The sequence below is a fragment of the Salvia hispanica genome, chromosome 2 (genome assembly GCF_029641045.1).
Source record: "Salvia hispanica isolate PSC_SH4W2 chromosome 2, Shi_PSC_v1, whole genome shotgun sequence".
Classification (NCBI taxonomy): domain Eukaryota; kingdom Viridiplantae; phylum Streptophyta; class Magnoliopsida; order Lamiales; family Lamiaceae; genus Salvia; species Salvia hispanica.
In genome coordinates, this window is record NC_142693.1 from 58,197,034 (window position 1) to 58,214,188 (window position 17,155).

Genomic DNA, 17,155 nt, shown 5'->3' on the forward strand with positions numbered 1-17,155 from the left:
TTGTTTTTGTCCATAAAAATTAGACATTAATTTTTATTGTGGATAAGTTTTTTTTAATGTGATATTTTTATTTCCATTAATAGTAATATTCCTACTTAATTAATTGTGTATTATAATTTGTAAAGTTAATTAGTAAGATTATTGACAGTGGAAAAAAATAGAGAGTGAGGAATATGAGAAACATCAACGTCTCATTTGATTTGCAATTAAAAATAAATAAAAGTAGGGCCCAAGCTTGTTGATTAGTGATGAGCGCGGCCCAGAACAGAAGAAGCCCAATTCAACTTTATTTAAAAATATTATTCACAACTCATCATCTCCTAACCCTATATTAAAATTAATTTATTTCAACTTAATTGAAAAACAAAATTTATTACAATTCTAAAATTATATTTAATTGAAAACTGAAAAAAATACATAATTAAAAATTGTATGCAATTAAATGTATCATGGCTCCGTCAGCTCTCATTAAATGTATCGTGACGCGACCATCCGCCACCGTTGTGGATGCCCTTACTCCTATAGTCCTATAGTCATACATAATCGATACATACCTTATTTGTATATATACTTAATCTATATATGGATTCATATGCAAGCAAATGGCTGTCTTAAGAATATAGGCAAACTGATTTGATTAAAAATAGTTGGTGGTAGGCTAGTTGTGTTGTACAATAAAGAATCCTATGGAAATTAGCATCAAATTAGAAATAAATATTCCGGTAATGGTATGAGTAGAGGCGTTAATAATAGATTTGGTGTTGGAGCAATGTCAACTTAGCTGGACTACAATTATTGATTGGCCTCACTCAAATCTTTGTTTATAATCATATACTACTATTTATTTATTTAATTATAATCAAGTCACGTGCAATGCCAATAACCTAATGTATTTTGTATTTGTAGATTAAATTAATTGATTATTTAAATTAAAAACGTTTCAACCTCATTTCATCTCTCTCTGTAATTTACTGAGTAGATTCCCAGCAAAGCAGCTTCTCTCTCTGTTTTAATGGTGGGTGGAAGTAATAAATATACAAAATTGGTGTAGAGGGATTGGTGGAGTGGAGCTTATTGTCGGCGGCAGCATCCTTTCTGTCGGCATTATCTCTCTCTCTGCCTTTCTATTAGTATTAGTGTTGCTGGATTGAATTACTAGCTGTGCAATCCTCGCTTTTCCCCTTGTATATATGCTAACCCTTTCCTATCCACCTCACACATTCTCTGCTTTTCAATCCCTATTCATATCTCCTCATCTCCTTCCTTTGCTTTTTTCCCTTTTTCCATTACTTATTTGCTGCTAATCCTCTCATAATTTCACATCTTCTGTCATCCAATTCTGCAGAGCATAGCATGTGTTGGCACCGTATAATTTCCTACAATTTGAAAATCTTCTGAATTTCAGCTTCCATGTATGATAATTATACTCTGTTTGTATTGGAACCCTAGCTCAATTGGATCCCAGACCAAATGTCAACGACTCTTGCAGCAATTATAGGTGGTGCTGCTGCAGGAGGCGTGGCATTGGTGGGGATATTCGTGTTTACCATTTGGTATTGCATCTTCCGGCCTAGGAACGCTTCGAGAACGTCTGATACTGCTTCTTCTGATCCCTCTGTTCAAGGTAACTTCATTTTCTCTCTGTTATGTTATGTTATTGCCTACCAATGCCGTTTAACACCATTGTTGAATTGAATTGAATTGAATTAAGCAGTTGGGAGAGCTGTTGGAATTGAGTTTTCTATGCGAGATGCTAGGAGGTTTGCGATGGACGAATTGTCAGCTGCTACAAAGAATTTTAGTGACAAGAGTTTGATAGGACAAGGGAAATTTGGGGAAGTCTACAAAGGCTTGCTTCATGATGGGATACTTGTAGCCATTAAGAAGCGACCCGCGCCTCCTACCCATGAATTTATTGAGGAGGTATCTCACTTTCTCACCAACTTGATATTGATATGCATACTTGTCAGATGCCTGTGGGAAGTTAAATGTTGCTTATTATCACTACATTGCTTTTTACTAGCATGTGCCATTTCACCCTGTAGTTGCTTTTTCACCTCTGATGGATTTAATGACATGAATATGTATACTGTGCTCGTTTCGACGTTGTTAAAGAGGTCTTGAAGAAATTGTGCATACGTGTTCAGGGCTTAATGCACTTTTTTTGCTCTATATGTTTGAAACCAATTTGCTTTTCTGTTACATTGATAGCAAATCACATGCTGCGACTGAGTTTAGAGTTCATTTCTTATCAGGTCCGATATCTTTCATCTATTCAACATCGAAATCTGGTCACTCTTTTAGGTTATTGCCAGGAAAATGATGTTCAGATTCTTGTCTATGAGTACATACCCAATGGAAGTGTGTCTATTCACTTGTATGGTAATTATTTTTCCTCCATTCATCTCTTAGTATGTTTCTTGTTGCGCGTGCCTGTTAGTGATTTTGACGCATCAGTTCTTTCAGTGCTAAAGTAAAATTTTTAACAGAATGCTGTTTTGCAACAAATTTCATGCCTTTGTTTAGATGACTGACACCTCTGCAACTGATTATATCCTCTGCGCTTGCAAATATTCTTGTTCATCGCCTTTTCTCTGTCTTCCCTCTAACTCCAGTTTTTATTATCTCTTAAGTATTCACTTTCATTAATTTGCGACTCCACCCCCTTCCTTCACAATTCTGTTCTGCGTTAGAGCATCTAACCTAACTCCATGTCATATCTCAGGTGCTGGTCAGGTTTCACAGGAAAAGCTTGAATTCAAGCACAGGCTTCAAATAGCTCTTGGGGCAGCTAAAGGTGATCTTCTGCAAAACCAGTGAGCATTTTTTGGCTTTCCTGGTATTAATTCATCTTGTTTTGTGCTGAAACAATAATCAGCGAGTACTTTTAGCTTTCTTGTATTAATCCATCTTATCTTGTGCTGAAAAAGAATGCTATACAAAACATGGCTTAACAAAAACATGTGTATAGTTTCACAAAGCTTCAAAGTGAGCGTTCTTGAAATATAGCGTATATATGTGTGCTCATCCTCACTTTATATGCACAGGTTTGGCTCACCTTCACTCTCTAAGTCCTAGGTTGATACACAAGGATTTCAAAACAGCAAATGTTCTTGTGGACGAGAATTTCATAGCAAAAGTAGCAGATGCTGGTTTACGCAATTTTCTCGGAAGATTTGATTCTGCAGGCACATCTGCTCAAGTGGCAGTTGATGATGTTTTTCTTGCCCCAGAGTAATATACTTGCTAGTTGGTTTTGTATTACAGTTATTTAATGGAGTAATTATTAATTGTATTGTCATGTGCTGATGCAGGGCCAGTGAATTCAGGCGATTTTCTGACAAAAGCGATGTTTACAGTTTTGGGGTGTTCCTTTTGGAGTTAGTAAGCGGGCAGGAAGCAAAAGAATTGCTATCTTCAGACATCAATCATAATTTGGTTGAATGGGTAAATTCGCTTTTTGCACAAATTTCCATAACCAGATTCTCTACGTGGAACGTTTTACCTCTGCTAATATAAATCATTATACCTACTGCCTTGTATACCAAGAAGCATGTTACACTAGTAGTAATTGTTGTGCTTTTCTTTTCCTTGATCTCATAATGGTATCATGGTGATATTGTAGAAATCATTAACTGTATATACGCTTGGCAAAATAACATATAATTCGAGACACAAAGTGCTCGGGAGTTATACTGCATCACTTACACGAGCCATCCTAAAGCCATGTCAATTTCATGAAAATTCAAATATTTGTGTGGTTGTAAAATACAAACTTATTATGTTTGCAGCTGCAGAATCTTCAGGAAGGTGGCAGCATATCTACCATCATTGATCAGAGATTGGGTAATAGCTTTACAACAGAAGGCATGGAAGAGTTCATGCAGCTGATTGTGCAGTGTGTGAATCCTTCAAGTGAGAGGCGTTCTCTTATGAGCTATGTGGTGACCGAGCTAGATCGGATTCTTGAGAAAGAAATGAGCTTGACGACGATCATGGGGGAAGGAACCCCAGTTGTGACCTTGGGAAGCCAGCTTTTTATGGCTTCAAAATAAGAAGGCTGAGTTGTTGCATTTTGAGTGTGTTTTGAGAAAAATAGAAGTAAAGAATATATCCAGCTGTTTGATAATTGTATAAAGAACAGTTGGATAATTTTTTAATTTTTTCATAAGTTTGTCAACCAATTAATGTTCTTGTAAACCAAACTTCTATATATTGTTAATATTATAGTGAGATTGAGTTGGACATTGTCTTCACATTTCAAATACTTTACCTGCTGAATTGGATTAGTAAATTTTCCTCCCATAGTTTATTATTTGACATCAGTTTTAGAAAAAATGGAATTAGACAGCTTGATCATTGACATGAGATTTCTTAATTGAGCCAAACAAGAAAAAATAATGGAGTCCTATTCCGGAAAAATAAGGTTCATTCTTCAACAAACACATATACACTAACTACTACATTCTTACATTGGCATTGGCATGATGCCATCCATGATTACAAACAGCACATACCACGTGTTATATACAAGAAAAAATAAAATGGAAATGGTGAACTACTGGAGAAATTAGAAATAACTACAACAATAGCTAAAGAAAATCACAAGCTTACAGTTGTTTAGTGAAATAAATCAAGAAGAGGCAGAGGCAGGGGCTGGACTCTGTTTAGCCTTTAGGACAAGTTCTTCCGTAGTCGTGCCTATGATCTCATTAGCACGCTTCAGACCAACACAGTAGTATCGTCCAATTGTATCCTATATCCAGTACCATTACAACCACGACTCAGCCACCTCAACAATCACAAGTTCATTCTTGTATCCCTAACTTTACAAGAATTTTAAAGCCACTATTTTACAAGAACTGAAAAAGCTCACCCGACAAACTATGCCTAGTTTTTCCAGTTTGTGGACTGCATCGTCAACATCAAAATTGCAGCGTTCACCAAATTCATCTGTTATTAGTTCTTCACACTGATGGTCAAGGTCCTGTTTTTATATCATGAGAACACCAGACTGCATATCAGAAATTGTACATCTAGAGGCGCAAACTCGGGATCAACCTAACCTATCATGAAAAGCATTCTAAATCCAGATCTGTGTACCTCAAGAGTAGCTTTCCCTTGTTCCATCAATATGAAAAAACAAATAATGACCTCCTTTACCTGCACATGTGTGATAATTTAGATATTTGGAAGCAGATAAAGTCATGACCACATTCCATGCCAGTTTCTGTTTTGGTAGGCAGTATTCAGATAACACAATTCTATCAAGTTTAAACTCATGCCAACATTCCATGCTCAATGTAATAATCATAAATTCCAGAGGCATGGAAAAAATGTTGTTGCTCATAACACACAAAAAAAATCCTCAGAGCTTTTGTTTGATTGCTTCCAAGTACTTGTACAGAAAAATTATGTCCTCTAGGGAAAGAAAATGAGTCATCCAAACAATTATTGGCTGTCAAGCTTGGAAGTAAACTATACACTGGTCTTACTTACCTCTTGTTGAATTACATCATCGCACAAGTGAAGAAGAGTGCCCCGTCCACTATCCAATTGTTTGTCATACATCGATTGTGTGATTAGATTCTGATATGTAGCCATATTCTGTTGAAACCTGGAAAGTGAACAAACTTCAGCTAACTACACAAAAGTTAAAATCAACTCAAATATGAAGAAACAATCCACGATGGAAATATGGATGGGATAAGAGATTGTGACAAGCCTGCTCACAGAGGATACAGAACAAAAAGACATGGGTTGGCCTAATCACATCAAAAGAGTAGTAGGAATCAAACTACCTTTGAAGGGAGGGATCTTGGGTTCTGGTTGATGCATATTAACAAACTCAATATACAACTGATTGAGCAAAATTTTTTGGAGGGGCTGATTGCGCCTGATTAATTCATACATGGTTAATTTATTTAGTTATGAATAAATCTTTTTTTGTGAAGGTTCTCTTGATAGACTTAATAAATGGATTGCCTGTTGAGAAAAATCAATTTTTACATGTTTTACAAACTATCAAGGGGCAATAACTTATCTTGTCTTTGCTAATCGTTTCCAGTTTAATTATCTGGTTCAGTTTAAAACACACATTTAATACTGTTCATATGAAATACGCCTATCTCTCTGGTGCAAGGAGCAAAATTTCTGATATGCACACAATCATAATCAATGCTAAGGCTAACTTTAGGTTTTTCTGAATGACAATGACTGTGGAACTTGTGATTTCAGCTTTTCAATATTAACACTAAATTATATATGCATTAAAAGAAATAAATTCCAAGGTTGGAAATGCTTAACGTGAAGTAAATCTTAGCACAGTAACCAAGCACTGTGGAAAGAATAGCAAACATGACCCAGAGGTCAGCTTTAGGCATTTCCACAGATCCTACGACAGCAACCTGAAAGAGTAAAACCATGGATATGTTTTTGAAAATTGAATAAAGGAAGTGGCTATGAAATGCAACTAAAGATGATTATGGAAGAAGTTGACCAACCAGCCCAACAACTGCAGATACAAGAAATTTGACCCAGTCCATTGGAGTTAAACTTGGATTTTTTTTCTCCGGCTGTGTTACAAAGAACATAAACTGTCTAATAAGCTCTCATCAGCAATACAAATCTTAACAGGAAACTCCAGCATCTAGGTGAAAATGAAAGCAGGGTAGAGGATCAAGAAAACCAACAAGGACAATTTCCATATCAGCCATAGGGATGTGTTTGAAATGTTTCACATATATGCCTCGTTCTGCTTTGGTTTTTGAACTCGCTCGCCTGCATAGCATTCTCTGTTAACCTTTTGAATTCGGTCAAAACAACAAGAATCAAAATCTCTGACTAACAGTATAAAACAAGGGTGGAAAAGGCACCCAGTTAGCTCAAAGAAATTGAGGTTTAAGTTTTCTTAGTCAATATATATCTGTTAAAGTTTCGACTTGCAACATCAATTCATAAATAATTTCTCAAGTAAAAGTAATTTAGTAAGAAGGGAATCAGTAAAGTAGAGTTCAGTAGTAAAGAGAAAGAATCAAGGCAATTTACGTGGAAACAAAAAGTACTAAGAAACTACAACTTAAAGCTGTTGGACCTGATTATACGTAGTGCAATGTATAGAAATACAAGAGTAACAGAGAAACAATGTTGCAGACATGTAACTATTACTCAATAACAAGATATCAATTGGATACCTGTACACAACTATGATCCTATCGAAAGTAGGTTCTTGAATTGTATTTTGTCTCAGCAGATTTTTTAAACTGAAACAAGAAACAATAAAAGCCATTGGCAAGTTAGCATTACTCAGCATCTTCAGTTAAACATCTTGAAAACATATAATGTGCCCGACTTGGCTTTTTTAGCATCACAGCTAGCTTAGCCTCAGGTAGGTTCACAATTCTCACAACATACAAAGTCAGAGCATAAAACTTATTGTGAGGATCTTCAAACTAAAGAATGTAATATTCAATTCAAGCAACAAAAAAATGGATCATTTATAACATCACTATGAAACCTGAGCTCCATATTTTCAAGTCTAATGCGTTCAACGTATAATTCATGATCTTCAGTTTGGGAAATGAATTCATCGTCTTTTTTAGGATCCTTCTTCTGCCTTGAACTAGTCCTCCTTGAAAAAACCTTCTCTAATCTGAAAGCAGAGAAGACAAGAGCGATTAAAAATCCAGCATGCGTGTGCTTGAAATGAAGGAATAAATGAACTTTATTAGCAGAACAAGGGGAAAGTGAAGGCAGGAGATGACAGCTGATCTTTAAGCAAATCAGACTTCACATGGAAACTTAGTTATCTCGAATCTTTGGCTCAAACAAGTGTTTGCAACACTGAAATTCACTCACCTGGTCTTTCTCATTAACCACCCCCACAGACGTGCAATTATTGCGTCAACTTTTTCCATGACAAAATAATCAGTTGTCTTGTCAATGCCAATCCCACGCCTGAAGATTACATACTGAAGAGCAAAGAAACACAAGTAGAATAATGGAATCCAACAAAATATAATGATGCAGCAAAAAAATTTAAAATAATACTAGTAATGCAACTTATGTTGTATCTAACATCGCAATGGACTATTATGATATATAGGCTAGTAAAGAAGCGAGTATTTATAACTATGAAGGAGACTCATAATATCACCAAATTATGGTGGGTGTATACATTACAATTTACAAGTGATAGAGCAGAAATATTAACTGCTTACTTACATCCTGCTCATTTAGTAACCCACCATCTTGTTTACTTGCAAAAAATCAACTGTCTCAACTAATTAGAAAGCTTTTCAACTTCCTATAAACTCTCATATCAAGTACACAAATATCATCATCCTAGACATAATCGAGCATTATTGCAGTCACTCTAAAATAGTAAATCAAAATCAAAATTTAGTTGGGCATGGGGCACGGACAATATCCATGTTTGCCTTCGTCCTAAACAAAAGTAAGCATTTTTGCAGTTACTCTAAAATACAGTAGTAAATTTAATTTTGGTTAGCTACAGGTGCACAGACAATATCTCAAGAGTGTCAAATTGAGGGTTAAGAGTCTATATTTATAATTATTATTGGAGTACACAGTAATTAGAGATAAATAAGCTAGGACATGTTATAGAAAAATCAATGGGCAGTTTTCTCTTACATCAAGCATGTAAGAAATATGCAATAAAACCATACCGGAGAGAAGCGACAGATACCTTATCTGCAAAGTCTGGGAGATTTTCGTGAGGATGTGTTTCAAAGAACTTCTTCAAAACCTTGTTGTCAAGCTACATTCAGCAACAATAGTTCTTTAAACAGATGAATGCATATCAGAAAGCATGCTATATTACGATTCAACGCATTCATTACTCTACACCTTAGACTCATCAACTGTGATCGGAAGATTAAGGAGATATTGCCCAGAATGTGCCACTTCAATCTCTTCATCAGTGGCTATCTTAAAATTGCTTTTCTCCATAATCTGCAAAACAAGATTAAAAAAAAAGAAAAGAAATATGCATTAACAAGAAACAAAAAAGGGAATTAAAGGTAGATAGGAGATTATAAACATTATAGTCGAAAGCGAATCCAATTGAGAATTTCAGTGTTGCTATAAGTTGACGAATGAAATCCAATATCAACTGTGAGTAGGAGAAGCATAAGCTTACCTGAAACAAGTATCTCAAGAAATTCTGTTCTAGTGTGTCAATTTCTTCGGAAGACAAGTTCTGCTGCTCCAACTTTTGCGTTCCATAGACAGGATCGAAAAGGGAGTAGAGTTGCTGCAGTCATATTCATATTGAATAAGTAAGGTGTTAATTATACATAACAACTCAAGGAATATAGACTAAAGAGAACAGGAGAGGAAGGACAAGGAAATCACCATGAGGTCCTCAAACTGCAACATGTACCATGCCCGGATTGTGTACTCCACTCTCTTGCAGAGTTTCAAGAACTCTGCACGATCGGAGCTCTGTTCTGCAGGATGATTAAAGACATACAAACATTTCAAGTGCTGCAAAAATGCTAAAGGCCATTTTTGTTTGCATTAAATAAACTGAAGCAGTTTCGTTGTAAGGTTAAGATTATTGATCAACAAATGACCCAAATAGGTAAATAGGAAAAAGAGTTTGCCATAATACAATCAATTTCTAACAAATTGGTACAATGCAATTAACATCAGGAATTGGATTGAAAGAATGAAAATTGAAAGGGAGGAGGCAGAGATTGTACCAATGAGATTGGATAAGTGGACGGTGAGCCTGGGCTTGAGGATTGGAATAACAGCTTCGCGCTCCAGCCGGATCACTTCTCTGTTGGTGCCCAAGGTAATCTTCTCTATCGTCGGCATCTTGCCACAACAGAATTCTATCAGAATCTTCCTCTTCCTCGGCCAAATATATGAACGTCCAATTAATCAATGCAGCTGGTTTTTTCAAAAATATATTACTATTATCTTTATGATAAATTTATCATTTTACCAACCTAGCTATGCAAAATTATAAATGGCTCCAATTAATTGACAAAGGGCTTGTGCTATTATTTAAGAACCAAGTTTATACCCACGTGAATTGGAATAAGATAAAGCTGTGGTTCAAGATAATGGCATCGCTTTGCATCTAAGTTTCTAGTGCCATTCTTGAGAGAGAGAGAGAGAGAGAGAGACTACTACTATAATTGAATTTGAGTGGTATGATTATTGTTTAGCAGTTATGATGAAAAAGGAAAGGATGTGACAAAAATACTGTATTTTTTATTGCCGACACTGACAGTTTGCAATTTCTAAAACAGCATAACTAACTTGCACATTGACACAAAAAAGCTCACAACACTTTGAATCTTATTATAAATAGCACATGAGATTTGGCGCCTTCACCAACCCCAAAACCACAATACATTACATATCCCATCAAAATCAAACTATGTAGTAATGTATCCCCTCTCCTCTCCTCCCTACTTAATATACATGGCATAACCAATACCCATTCGTCTCTATCTATTTACACCCAACTCAAAATTCCATCTCAAAAATTTGCTACAATTCACTCCTCTACTGAGTCCACGACCTCAGGAATGGTTTCCCGATCGACTCCTGCATTCCTGAACTCTGCTGTGTCGTCGGCAATCCCATCCATCCCAGGTTGTTCATCTTTATACCGCCTGACCCTTCGTGCCCACTCAAGTAGTTCAGTGGATTCGTAGACACTGGTAAGAAACTGCTGCTGCTGCTGCTGCTGCTCGATGCATGTATACCTCCTATACCGTTGTACGTTCCTGCCTGTATCAATCGTTCTGTGGACCCTGTTGCTGTAGCAGCATCGTAACTGGCTCGTGGTAGCCCATTGCATTCGGATAGGACGCTGAAAAGTGTCTGATCGGAGCTACTTCCATTATTAAACCCGTTAACAGGCTCAAGCGCATGCCATCCGTCCCTATTTCCATTCTCGCCTGTATACCAGCTCTGACCCAACTCTCCGCTGTTCAGATGATGAGCAACTGGCATGCGTACAATATTGACAGTCGCCCAATCATGAGCATTAACTGCCAACGTCTCCTGTCTAGGAACACTAGTAAACCGGTTTCCAGGATAAATATTCTCCTGAATGTTCTGATGCACGTATGGATCATTCAGTCTCTTTTGCCTCATATCTGTTGGAGGAACCGGTGGATGAACATGCTCCCTAAAATGTCCAGGAAAATGAGCGGTCTCCATCACGAGATCACTTCCAGGCTGAAAATCTAGTCCAGAATGTTTTTGTGCTTGATGATGGTATGGAAAAGTACTCTGCGCCTTCAGCAGAGAATGAAGCAATTCACTTCGGTCTTGGTTAGCATATGGATTGAAGAACGACATATCGTCAGTTGGCCTATGCAACATGTCCTTCCTAGTATCTTTGTCTGACCGGTTTGTTTGAACATTAAGCATTTGCACTACTTGCCCCTGCTGGATAAGTTGCGGATGCCCGATCGGTAACTCATGAGTGGATGCATATCCAGGATTTAACGCAGTAGATTGGTAGTAAGAGCCATGAACATCACTAACTGGCCAAATATCACTAGAGGATGCAAGAGATGCCCCTTGGCTAAGTGAAACCTCCACATGATTCATATCTCGCGAGTAACCAGAAACAATTTGCGGGTCAATTTTTGCAGTTCCACTATCACCATTAGATTCCATCTCCTTCGAATTGGTATGTTGATTACTATCGAGTGAACTGATTTGCTGCTGATGGTGATCCTGGAGAAAACCAGGGCTGGATGAAGTTATCCTTGTGCTCCTAGGGCTATTATTAAGCGACTCTCTGTGATCCTGAAGGAAGACATGGTTGGGTTCATCATCGTCCTCATTCATTTCTATATTATCACTAGAACGCTTCTCAACTATGCCATCATTTCTACTTTCTTTTTGATCCTGTCAATCAAATCAAATGAAATTAGAAAATTCAACTTTAGAACTGTCACATATAGAGTCAAAACAAGCAAATCCAGAACCAAATATTTGTAATAAAAAATAGAAAGGAGCAGCAAGATCAACCTCTATTTCTGTATCCATTTCATTAACAGATTCTACATTATCATTCTGTTCCTCGAGTGAGTCAACACTTTGCTCTTTTTCCACCTCCTGCCAGCCAGTATAGAAATCCAGAAAGTGGATTATAATTATGCTAGTCAACGAAATGGTTTTTAAAGAAACTCAAAATTCACACTATCTAGATTAAAATATCTATAAAAGGACTGCTTATAAACCTCAACTGTGTCGGAAGCTGGAACTTCCCCTTCACCATCCGAGAGCTCCATCACATCATTGCTAGAGACATCTTTCTCATCATCCAGATTATTCTGGAGAAATGTGACAAGTAAACAATTGCATCAATTTCACATTTTCAAGTCCAAGTACACAACCAAAATTCGAATAAAACTACAATGCATCAGAACCATAGCAAAAGGCATCAAACCTCTTGAAGTTCCACCTTTTGCCCTATTTCTTCACCCAGGGTCTGTGTTAGTTCTTGTCTCTGCAATTGTCTTTTTCTCCAGCCAGCAAAACCAACTGGGATATCTCTAGTCACCAATTTAACCCTGAGATGTTCACATTTTAATGTGAGTCCGGGATCTCAAACAGCTACCTAGTTTCAACTTTAAAATAAAGTAAATGAATGAACTAACCAATATTCATGCAGCTTCTTACGCTCTTCTTCCTCAAATCTTGCAAATGGTTGCACATTTAAAGCATCAAAGCTACCTAAGACATTATTCAGAGACTTGGGCTGAATGCTATTTCCAGCACACTTGATGCTACTTTTAACACGTTCATGCTGCTCCTTGCTGACCTATAGGATCAGAGGCAGTCAAAACCAACTCAACCATAATATAATAGTAAAACAAAAAGGCATACTACAGAAAAACCATATACTGTGACTTAGTCATGAAGAAATGTCTGGGGAAAAACATTTCCTACGAAAATAGCTGACTTTGATAAGAGTATGAGGCAAACAAAATAGCCCTCCATGGAATCAGTACAGAATAGTTAAAAGTGCTATTTTGGCAAGACCCAAAGGAGTAACAAATACAGCTGTATGTGACACCACACGACCTTGATGTAGGACATGTATTTGGCTCCATCATTTTGCTGGATATTCCATTGGTGTATATTCTCCCCTTTCCTATGTGCCGCACCCACCACTTTTATCCCACTGGAGGAACTATCAGATATCTTTTTCAAGAAGTCTCCTCTGCACATTCCAGCAAACAAGACAAAATTATTACTAACATGGACTTGAAAACAGTGGTGGAGGCCAGGGGTGCACATATTCAATGCCTCAAGCTAACGAAGATAACTCTAATGAATATGGATATCACATTGCACTAAAAAAGGTATTACCTTCTATAAGATTCTCCTTGCACTGTTCCCTGTTTCTGGTTTTCACTACTATAAACCATCTCAGAATTTTCCCAGGAGCAAGAGTCAGGTGTAGCAACATGGTTCTCCTCAGTACCATTGAATCTAGCATTGGACGCATGCATGGTTTTCTCAACATGCTTTCTAGAGCTGTCACACAACATGCAACTCCTTAACATTATTTTGTTTGCATGAAAGAGGCATGCAAGAGGTACAAAACTTGGTATTTTGCCAATCTTAGATATGAACAAGTCAACTAGTTCAGGAAATATATGAACAGTTCTGCTCTAAAGAGAGCAATGATGTTGAAAGTTGCCAGGAAACCAGAATGTTAACCATTCAGCTACCAAGGACTCTGAAACAAGATATATCATCTTATGCAATTCCAAGGACCCACAGAAAGCTTTAAAAATATACAAATCCAACTGCAAAACTTTGTGAACTCATAATCTCATATACTAGTAAAGTAGTAAAGTACATAAAAAAGCATAAAAAAGGGATAACCTCCAAATGTTCTGCATAATATCCACTTCAGGATCCTCGCAACTTGACCACTTATCCTTCCACATTTGTACGTTTTCAATCATACTGGCAAAAGAAGCACAATAACATGGTCACAACACAACTCAGAGTCTCAGACCCATAAAAGGTAATGGATGAAGATATAATTGAGCTAAAAAACAATATGTGGAATAATAAACCAGGAATACATACTCATTATGATAGTTTTCTAAAAAGGAATAGTATGTCTTCTTGGAAGCTTTGAGAGACTGCTCCTTATGTAGAACATTATCTGGATGAAGCTCCCCAAAACAGATAGAAGCACTCCTACAGCAACAAAGTGCAAAAGACCATCAAACTTAGACCATGGGCACCCTACTTACTAAAATTGGATTTATCAGTCATAATTGAGAAATAAAGAGCATGCCAATTACATTTTGTTTCCCACATAAGGAACCCAGAGTAGAGCATGCTCGAAACGAAATATGATAACATAGATAAAATGAATGCTAACAGAGAAAGGAAAGGAAGACAAGGATTCCCAGAAGTACCAATGCCAATGAGGACAAAAGACCAAACAGAGAAAACAAATTATGAAAGATAGTTATCCAAATGCTAAGGATGGAGAAGAAATGCGATGGGATTCCGATAGTTTAGGATGCATTTCCATAACCTGGACCTTGATTGCAAAATGTTCACAGCATAAGCTGCTTACAGCAAAGTATCTTCAAACATCAAAAAGACTTTAACATCTTTTCAGAAGACTAGAGTATTCAAACAGATCATTTCTATTGAAAGAATCGCCATCCAATTTGGTTTCCAAAAAAGAGAAGACAGTTCAACAAGTTTCTGAGAAAGAATCAACACGAGCATCCCCAATCAAAAAAAGAAAAAGAAAGCAGGAAGAGGGGGTTTCAGCCAATGAAAGGGTTCCAAGTGATGATTAAATAGGAGCCATTCCCTTGAGACTCACAAAAAATATAAAAGAAAAAACGAAAACATAAGAATTAGACCAGAAAGGTTTTGAAGCAATATGCAACTAAATCTAATATACTGCCCAAAAAGGACATAAGTGACACTTGCCATTTCATAAAAGGATTTCCAAAATGGAAGTTGTCTCCAGAAAACAATTCTTGAACGGTTTTATCAGGCTCGACTTCTTTAGGTAGGAATTGTGAAAGAAAGCTTCTCTCATTGTCGGATAAATGGCTCTTCCATACCTACAGTAAGTTCCAGATGATGGATAAGTCCCAGAAAAGAAACTTGTGTTTAGAAGATGGAACTTCCTTTGGAATCAAAATTATATGTTACCTCACTAGAAAGAACATCAGAAAGGTTGTCCAATTCAAATATCTCTGTAGGAATGGGGACGACATCAGCCAGAATGCTCCGGCCTCGAGAACCAGGTTCAATAAATGGAATCAAGTGCCTTTTTGAGAAACCAATCTGATCCTTCCTAGAAACTACACTTTTTCTCCTGCCATCCCACTCAAGAGAGATGTTGGGTCTCATGTTCAAATCATGCTGTTGAACGCGCAGTTTTTTCCTGTTTACCCTATATTTTTCATGAGAAGTGCATCCAACCAAATTGGCAGCATTAACCCGCTTCTTTTTCCGCTGATCAGCTGCCATTTTGCCCAACTCAAAAGCTTGTCAGAGAACTCCCAACAAGAGCATTTGATATCTTGACCTAAGTAGAAAATTGTCCCGTACTACATTCCAAACCAAACAACACCTGAAAATAAATAAAATCCAGAGTTTAACATGCATATTAAATAAATTCCCAATTCTTAAAAGATGAAGACCCAAATCATGATTAAAGAATTAGTATTGTCCCCATGAGTCAGGTGTCTTGATCACTTTTATGATTTCCTAAAGTCCCTAAATATACAGCTGAGAATCGAGTGATAATGGCATCCAAATTGTGCACAATAGTGTAGGAATTGAGAGAGGCGTTTAACCAAACAGACAAAATTGGAAGATAAGATAATTCATCCAAACAATGAATAACTAATAAGCAATTAAGTACAACAGGCAGGGGCGATGAATTAGCCATAACAAGCATCTGTTGGACAGCACACACACACACACTAGCAAGACCGAAACTTTTGCAGAGAGAATGAAACAATAAGGGAGAATTGCATGCGAGTATAGGATGGGGCCATGGAATGAAGACGCAACAAACGAAAAACGCAGGTAATTCCTTAAACAAGCAGGCAAGGCAAGCAATTAAATATAACAAGAAGGGAGGAGGAAGCAAGGCCTACAAATCAAGAAGGGATAGAGGATTTGAAACAAGAGGAATAGAAAAGAGCCCTAAAAGAATTGGAGAGCAAGGGTGGGAAAAAAGTAGTACCTGGTAAAGGAGGCGAAAATCAATCGGCAAAAACGATAGAAAAATAAAAGAAGAGAAGAGAGGTAGAGATGAAAATTAAGGCAGAGGGAAGAAGGGGGCGTTGATTGGAGGAAGAGTACGTATAGAGAGAGTATAGGTTAAGGAGGATAGTAGGAGTATCTGTAGCAGACAAATTCCATGGAGCAGCAGGATATACCGTATATGGATGGGATATGAATACGCCCTACCCACTTCCTTCCCTTCCTCCCTCCATTGCAATTTGCAACTCTTCAGGCCCAACTCCCAAAGTCCCTATCTTTTACATTCCATATTCATCATCTTGAATCACAAAAAAAAAAGGTTCTACTATGTGTTTTAACATTGAGATACATACTGATCATTCCAATTGAACAATACAATTTCGATCCCACATCTTAAAATATATTCCTCATTTTTTATTTAAGTTTAATGTCCAACTCTATTTTTGTCCATGTATTGTATTGTTAACTCAGTCCTGAATAGCAGACCTAGATACGGTATGGGCCGGTTCAAGTACGGTGTAATGGTGAAATGTAAGTCTACATATTTGGATAGGTGGACCCAAATTTTCTAAAATGACCTACCTGATACTCGATTAGTCGATCCACATGTCAATTTGGATACCCTAATATCCGATGTAAGTATATGAACCGACTAATCAAGTGCCCACAAACCTGAAATTATTGTATTTCAGATTTATTTTATTCATATAAATTATTCTGTATGTTGTTATGAGTTTATGAGTTATTAAAACTATTTAATACTTATGTTGTTCAAAGTTCAAACTTTAATTTTAGTGTTTTACATTTTTTCATTATTATGATGTTACGACTATACATATATACTAGGGGCGGTGAGTTGGTACAGTCTATACCTTATCGAATCCAT

The 17,155-nt window shown here is 37.0% G+C and overlaps 3 protein-coding genes across 8 annotated transcripts; 1 reads left to right on the top strand and 2 right to left on the bottom strand.

The window, feature by feature from the left end:
- The first annotated feature begins 962 nt into the window (after window positions 1–962).
- On the top strand, window positions 963–4,245 carry LOC125202096 (putative serine/threonine-protein kinase PBL3). Of its 2 annotated transcripts, none has more exons than XM_048100433.2 (7): window positions 963–1,624; window positions 1,715–1,923; window positions 2,256–2,382; window positions 2,726–2,797; window positions 3,048–3,234; window positions 3,315–3,447; window positions 3,798–4,245. In XM_048100433.2, the coding sequence occupies exons 1-7, from the start codon at window positions 1,471–1,473 to the stop codon at window positions 4,053–4,055; spliced, it is 1,140 nt and encodes a 379-aa protein (XP_047956390.1). In that variant the 5' UTR covers window positions 963–1,470; the 3' UTR covers window positions 4,056–4,245. The 2 variants fall into 2 exon arrangements, with proteins under 2 accessions (XP_047956390.1, XP_047956389.1); XM_048100432.2 differs by having other exon boundaries at window positions 966–1,624; window positions 3,792–4,245.
- A 145-nt stretch (window positions 4,246–4,390) lies between these two features.
- On the bottom strand, window positions 4,391–10,173 carry LOC125217941 (uncharacterized). 3 transcript variants are annotated; one of them, XM_089065440.1, is made up of 16 exons: window positions 10,059–10,173; window positions 9,726–9,918; window positions 9,376–9,470; window positions 9,161–9,274; window positions 8,869–8,973; window positions 8,708–8,779; window positions 7,858–7,970; window positions 7,517–7,651; window positions 7,194–7,262; window positions 6,693–6,780; window positions 6,504–6,575; window positions 6,307–6,407; window positions 5,500–5,617; window positions 5,104–5,163; window positions 4,877–4,987; window positions 4,391–4,756 (listed from the first exon to the last, which is right to left on the bottom strand). In XM_089065440.1, exons 2-16 carry the CDS (start codon window positions 9,841–9,843, stop codon window positions 4,634–4,636), a joined length of 1,494 nt encoding a protein of 497 aa, XP_088921566.1. In that variant the 5' UTR covers window positions 9,844–9,918; window positions 10,059–10,173; the 3' UTR covers window positions 4,391–4,633. The 3 variants fall into 3 exon arrangements, with proteins under 3 accessions (XP_088921566.1, XP_088921565.1, XP_088921567.1); XM_089065439.1 differs by having other exon boundaries at window positions 10,055–10,165; XM_089065441.1 differs by having other exon boundaries at window positions 9,726–9,876; window positions 9,978–10,091.
- A 140-nt stretch (window positions 10,174–10,313) lies between these two features.
- Window positions 10,314–16,587, bottom strand: LOC148932764 (uncharacterized). Of its 3 annotated transcripts, none has more exons than XM_089065563.1 (12): window positions 16,446–16,587; window positions 15,205–15,628; window positions 14,977–15,113; window positions 14,107–14,220; window positions 13,897–13,980; window positions 13,375–13,542; window positions 13,087–13,225; window positions 12,660–12,823; window positions 12,449–12,572; window positions 12,240–12,332; window positions 12,028–12,114; window positions 10,314–11,904 (listed from the first exon to the last, which is right to left on the bottom strand). In XM_089065563.1, exons 2-12 carry the CDS (start codon window positions 15,523–15,525, stop codon window positions 10,543–10,545), a joined length of 2,793 nt encoding a protein of 930 aa, XP_088921689.1. In that variant the 5' UTR covers window positions 15,526–15,628; window positions 16,446–16,587; the 3' UTR covers window positions 10,314–10,542. The 3 variants fall into 3 exon arrangements, with proteins under 3 accessions (XP_088921689.1, XP_088921690.1, XP_088921688.1); XM_089065564.1 differs by lacking the exon at window positions 16,446–16,587 and adding an exon at window positions 16,250–16,439 and having other exon boundaries at window positions 12,464–12,572; XM_089065562.1 differs by lacking the exon at window positions 16,446–16,587 and adding an exon at window positions 16,250–16,439.
- Window positions 16,588–17,155: the final 568 nt, after the last annotated feature.

Bases quoted from the DNA above. Each gene is read 5' to 3' on its own strand.
- LOC125217941 (XM_089065440.1), bottom strand. From the start codon at position 9,843: ATGCCGACGATAGAGAAGATTACCTTGGGCACCAACAGAGAAGTGATC. The intron at 7,652-7,857 runs GTGAGTGAATTT...CTCTGCTTTCAG, and splicing joins TGGTTAATGAGAAAGACCAG to ATTAGAGAAGGTTTTTTCAA. The intron at 4,988-5,103 runs GTACACAGATCT...ATATAAAAACAG, and splicing joins AAGGGAAAGCTACTCTTGAG to GACCTTGACCATCAGTGTGA.
- LOC125202096 (XM_048100432.2), top strand. From the start codon at position 1,471: ATGTCAACGACTCTTGCAGCAATTATAGGTGGTGCTGCTGCAGGAGGC. The intron at 2,383-2,725 runs GTAATTATTTTT...GTCATATCTCAG, and splicing joins TGTGTCTATTCACTTGTATG to GTGCTGGTCAGGTTTCACAG. The intron at 3,448-3,791 runs GTAAATTCGCTT...TTATGTTTGCAG, and splicing joins ATCATAATTTGGTTGAATGG to CTGCAGAATCTTCAGGAAGG.
- LOC148932764 (XM_089065563.1), bottom strand. From the start codon at position 15,525: ATGGCAGCTGATCAGCGGAAAAAGAAGCGGGTTAATGCTGCCAATTTG. The intron at 14,221-14,976 runs GCAAGTGTCACT...TTGTTGCTGTAG, and splicing joins GGAAATCCTTTTATGAAATG to GAGTGCTTCTATCTGTTTTG. The intron at 12,115-12,239 runs GTTTATAAGCAG...ACTGGCTGGCAG, and splicing joins CAGCTTCCGACACAGTTGAG to GAGGTGGAAAAAGAGCAAAG.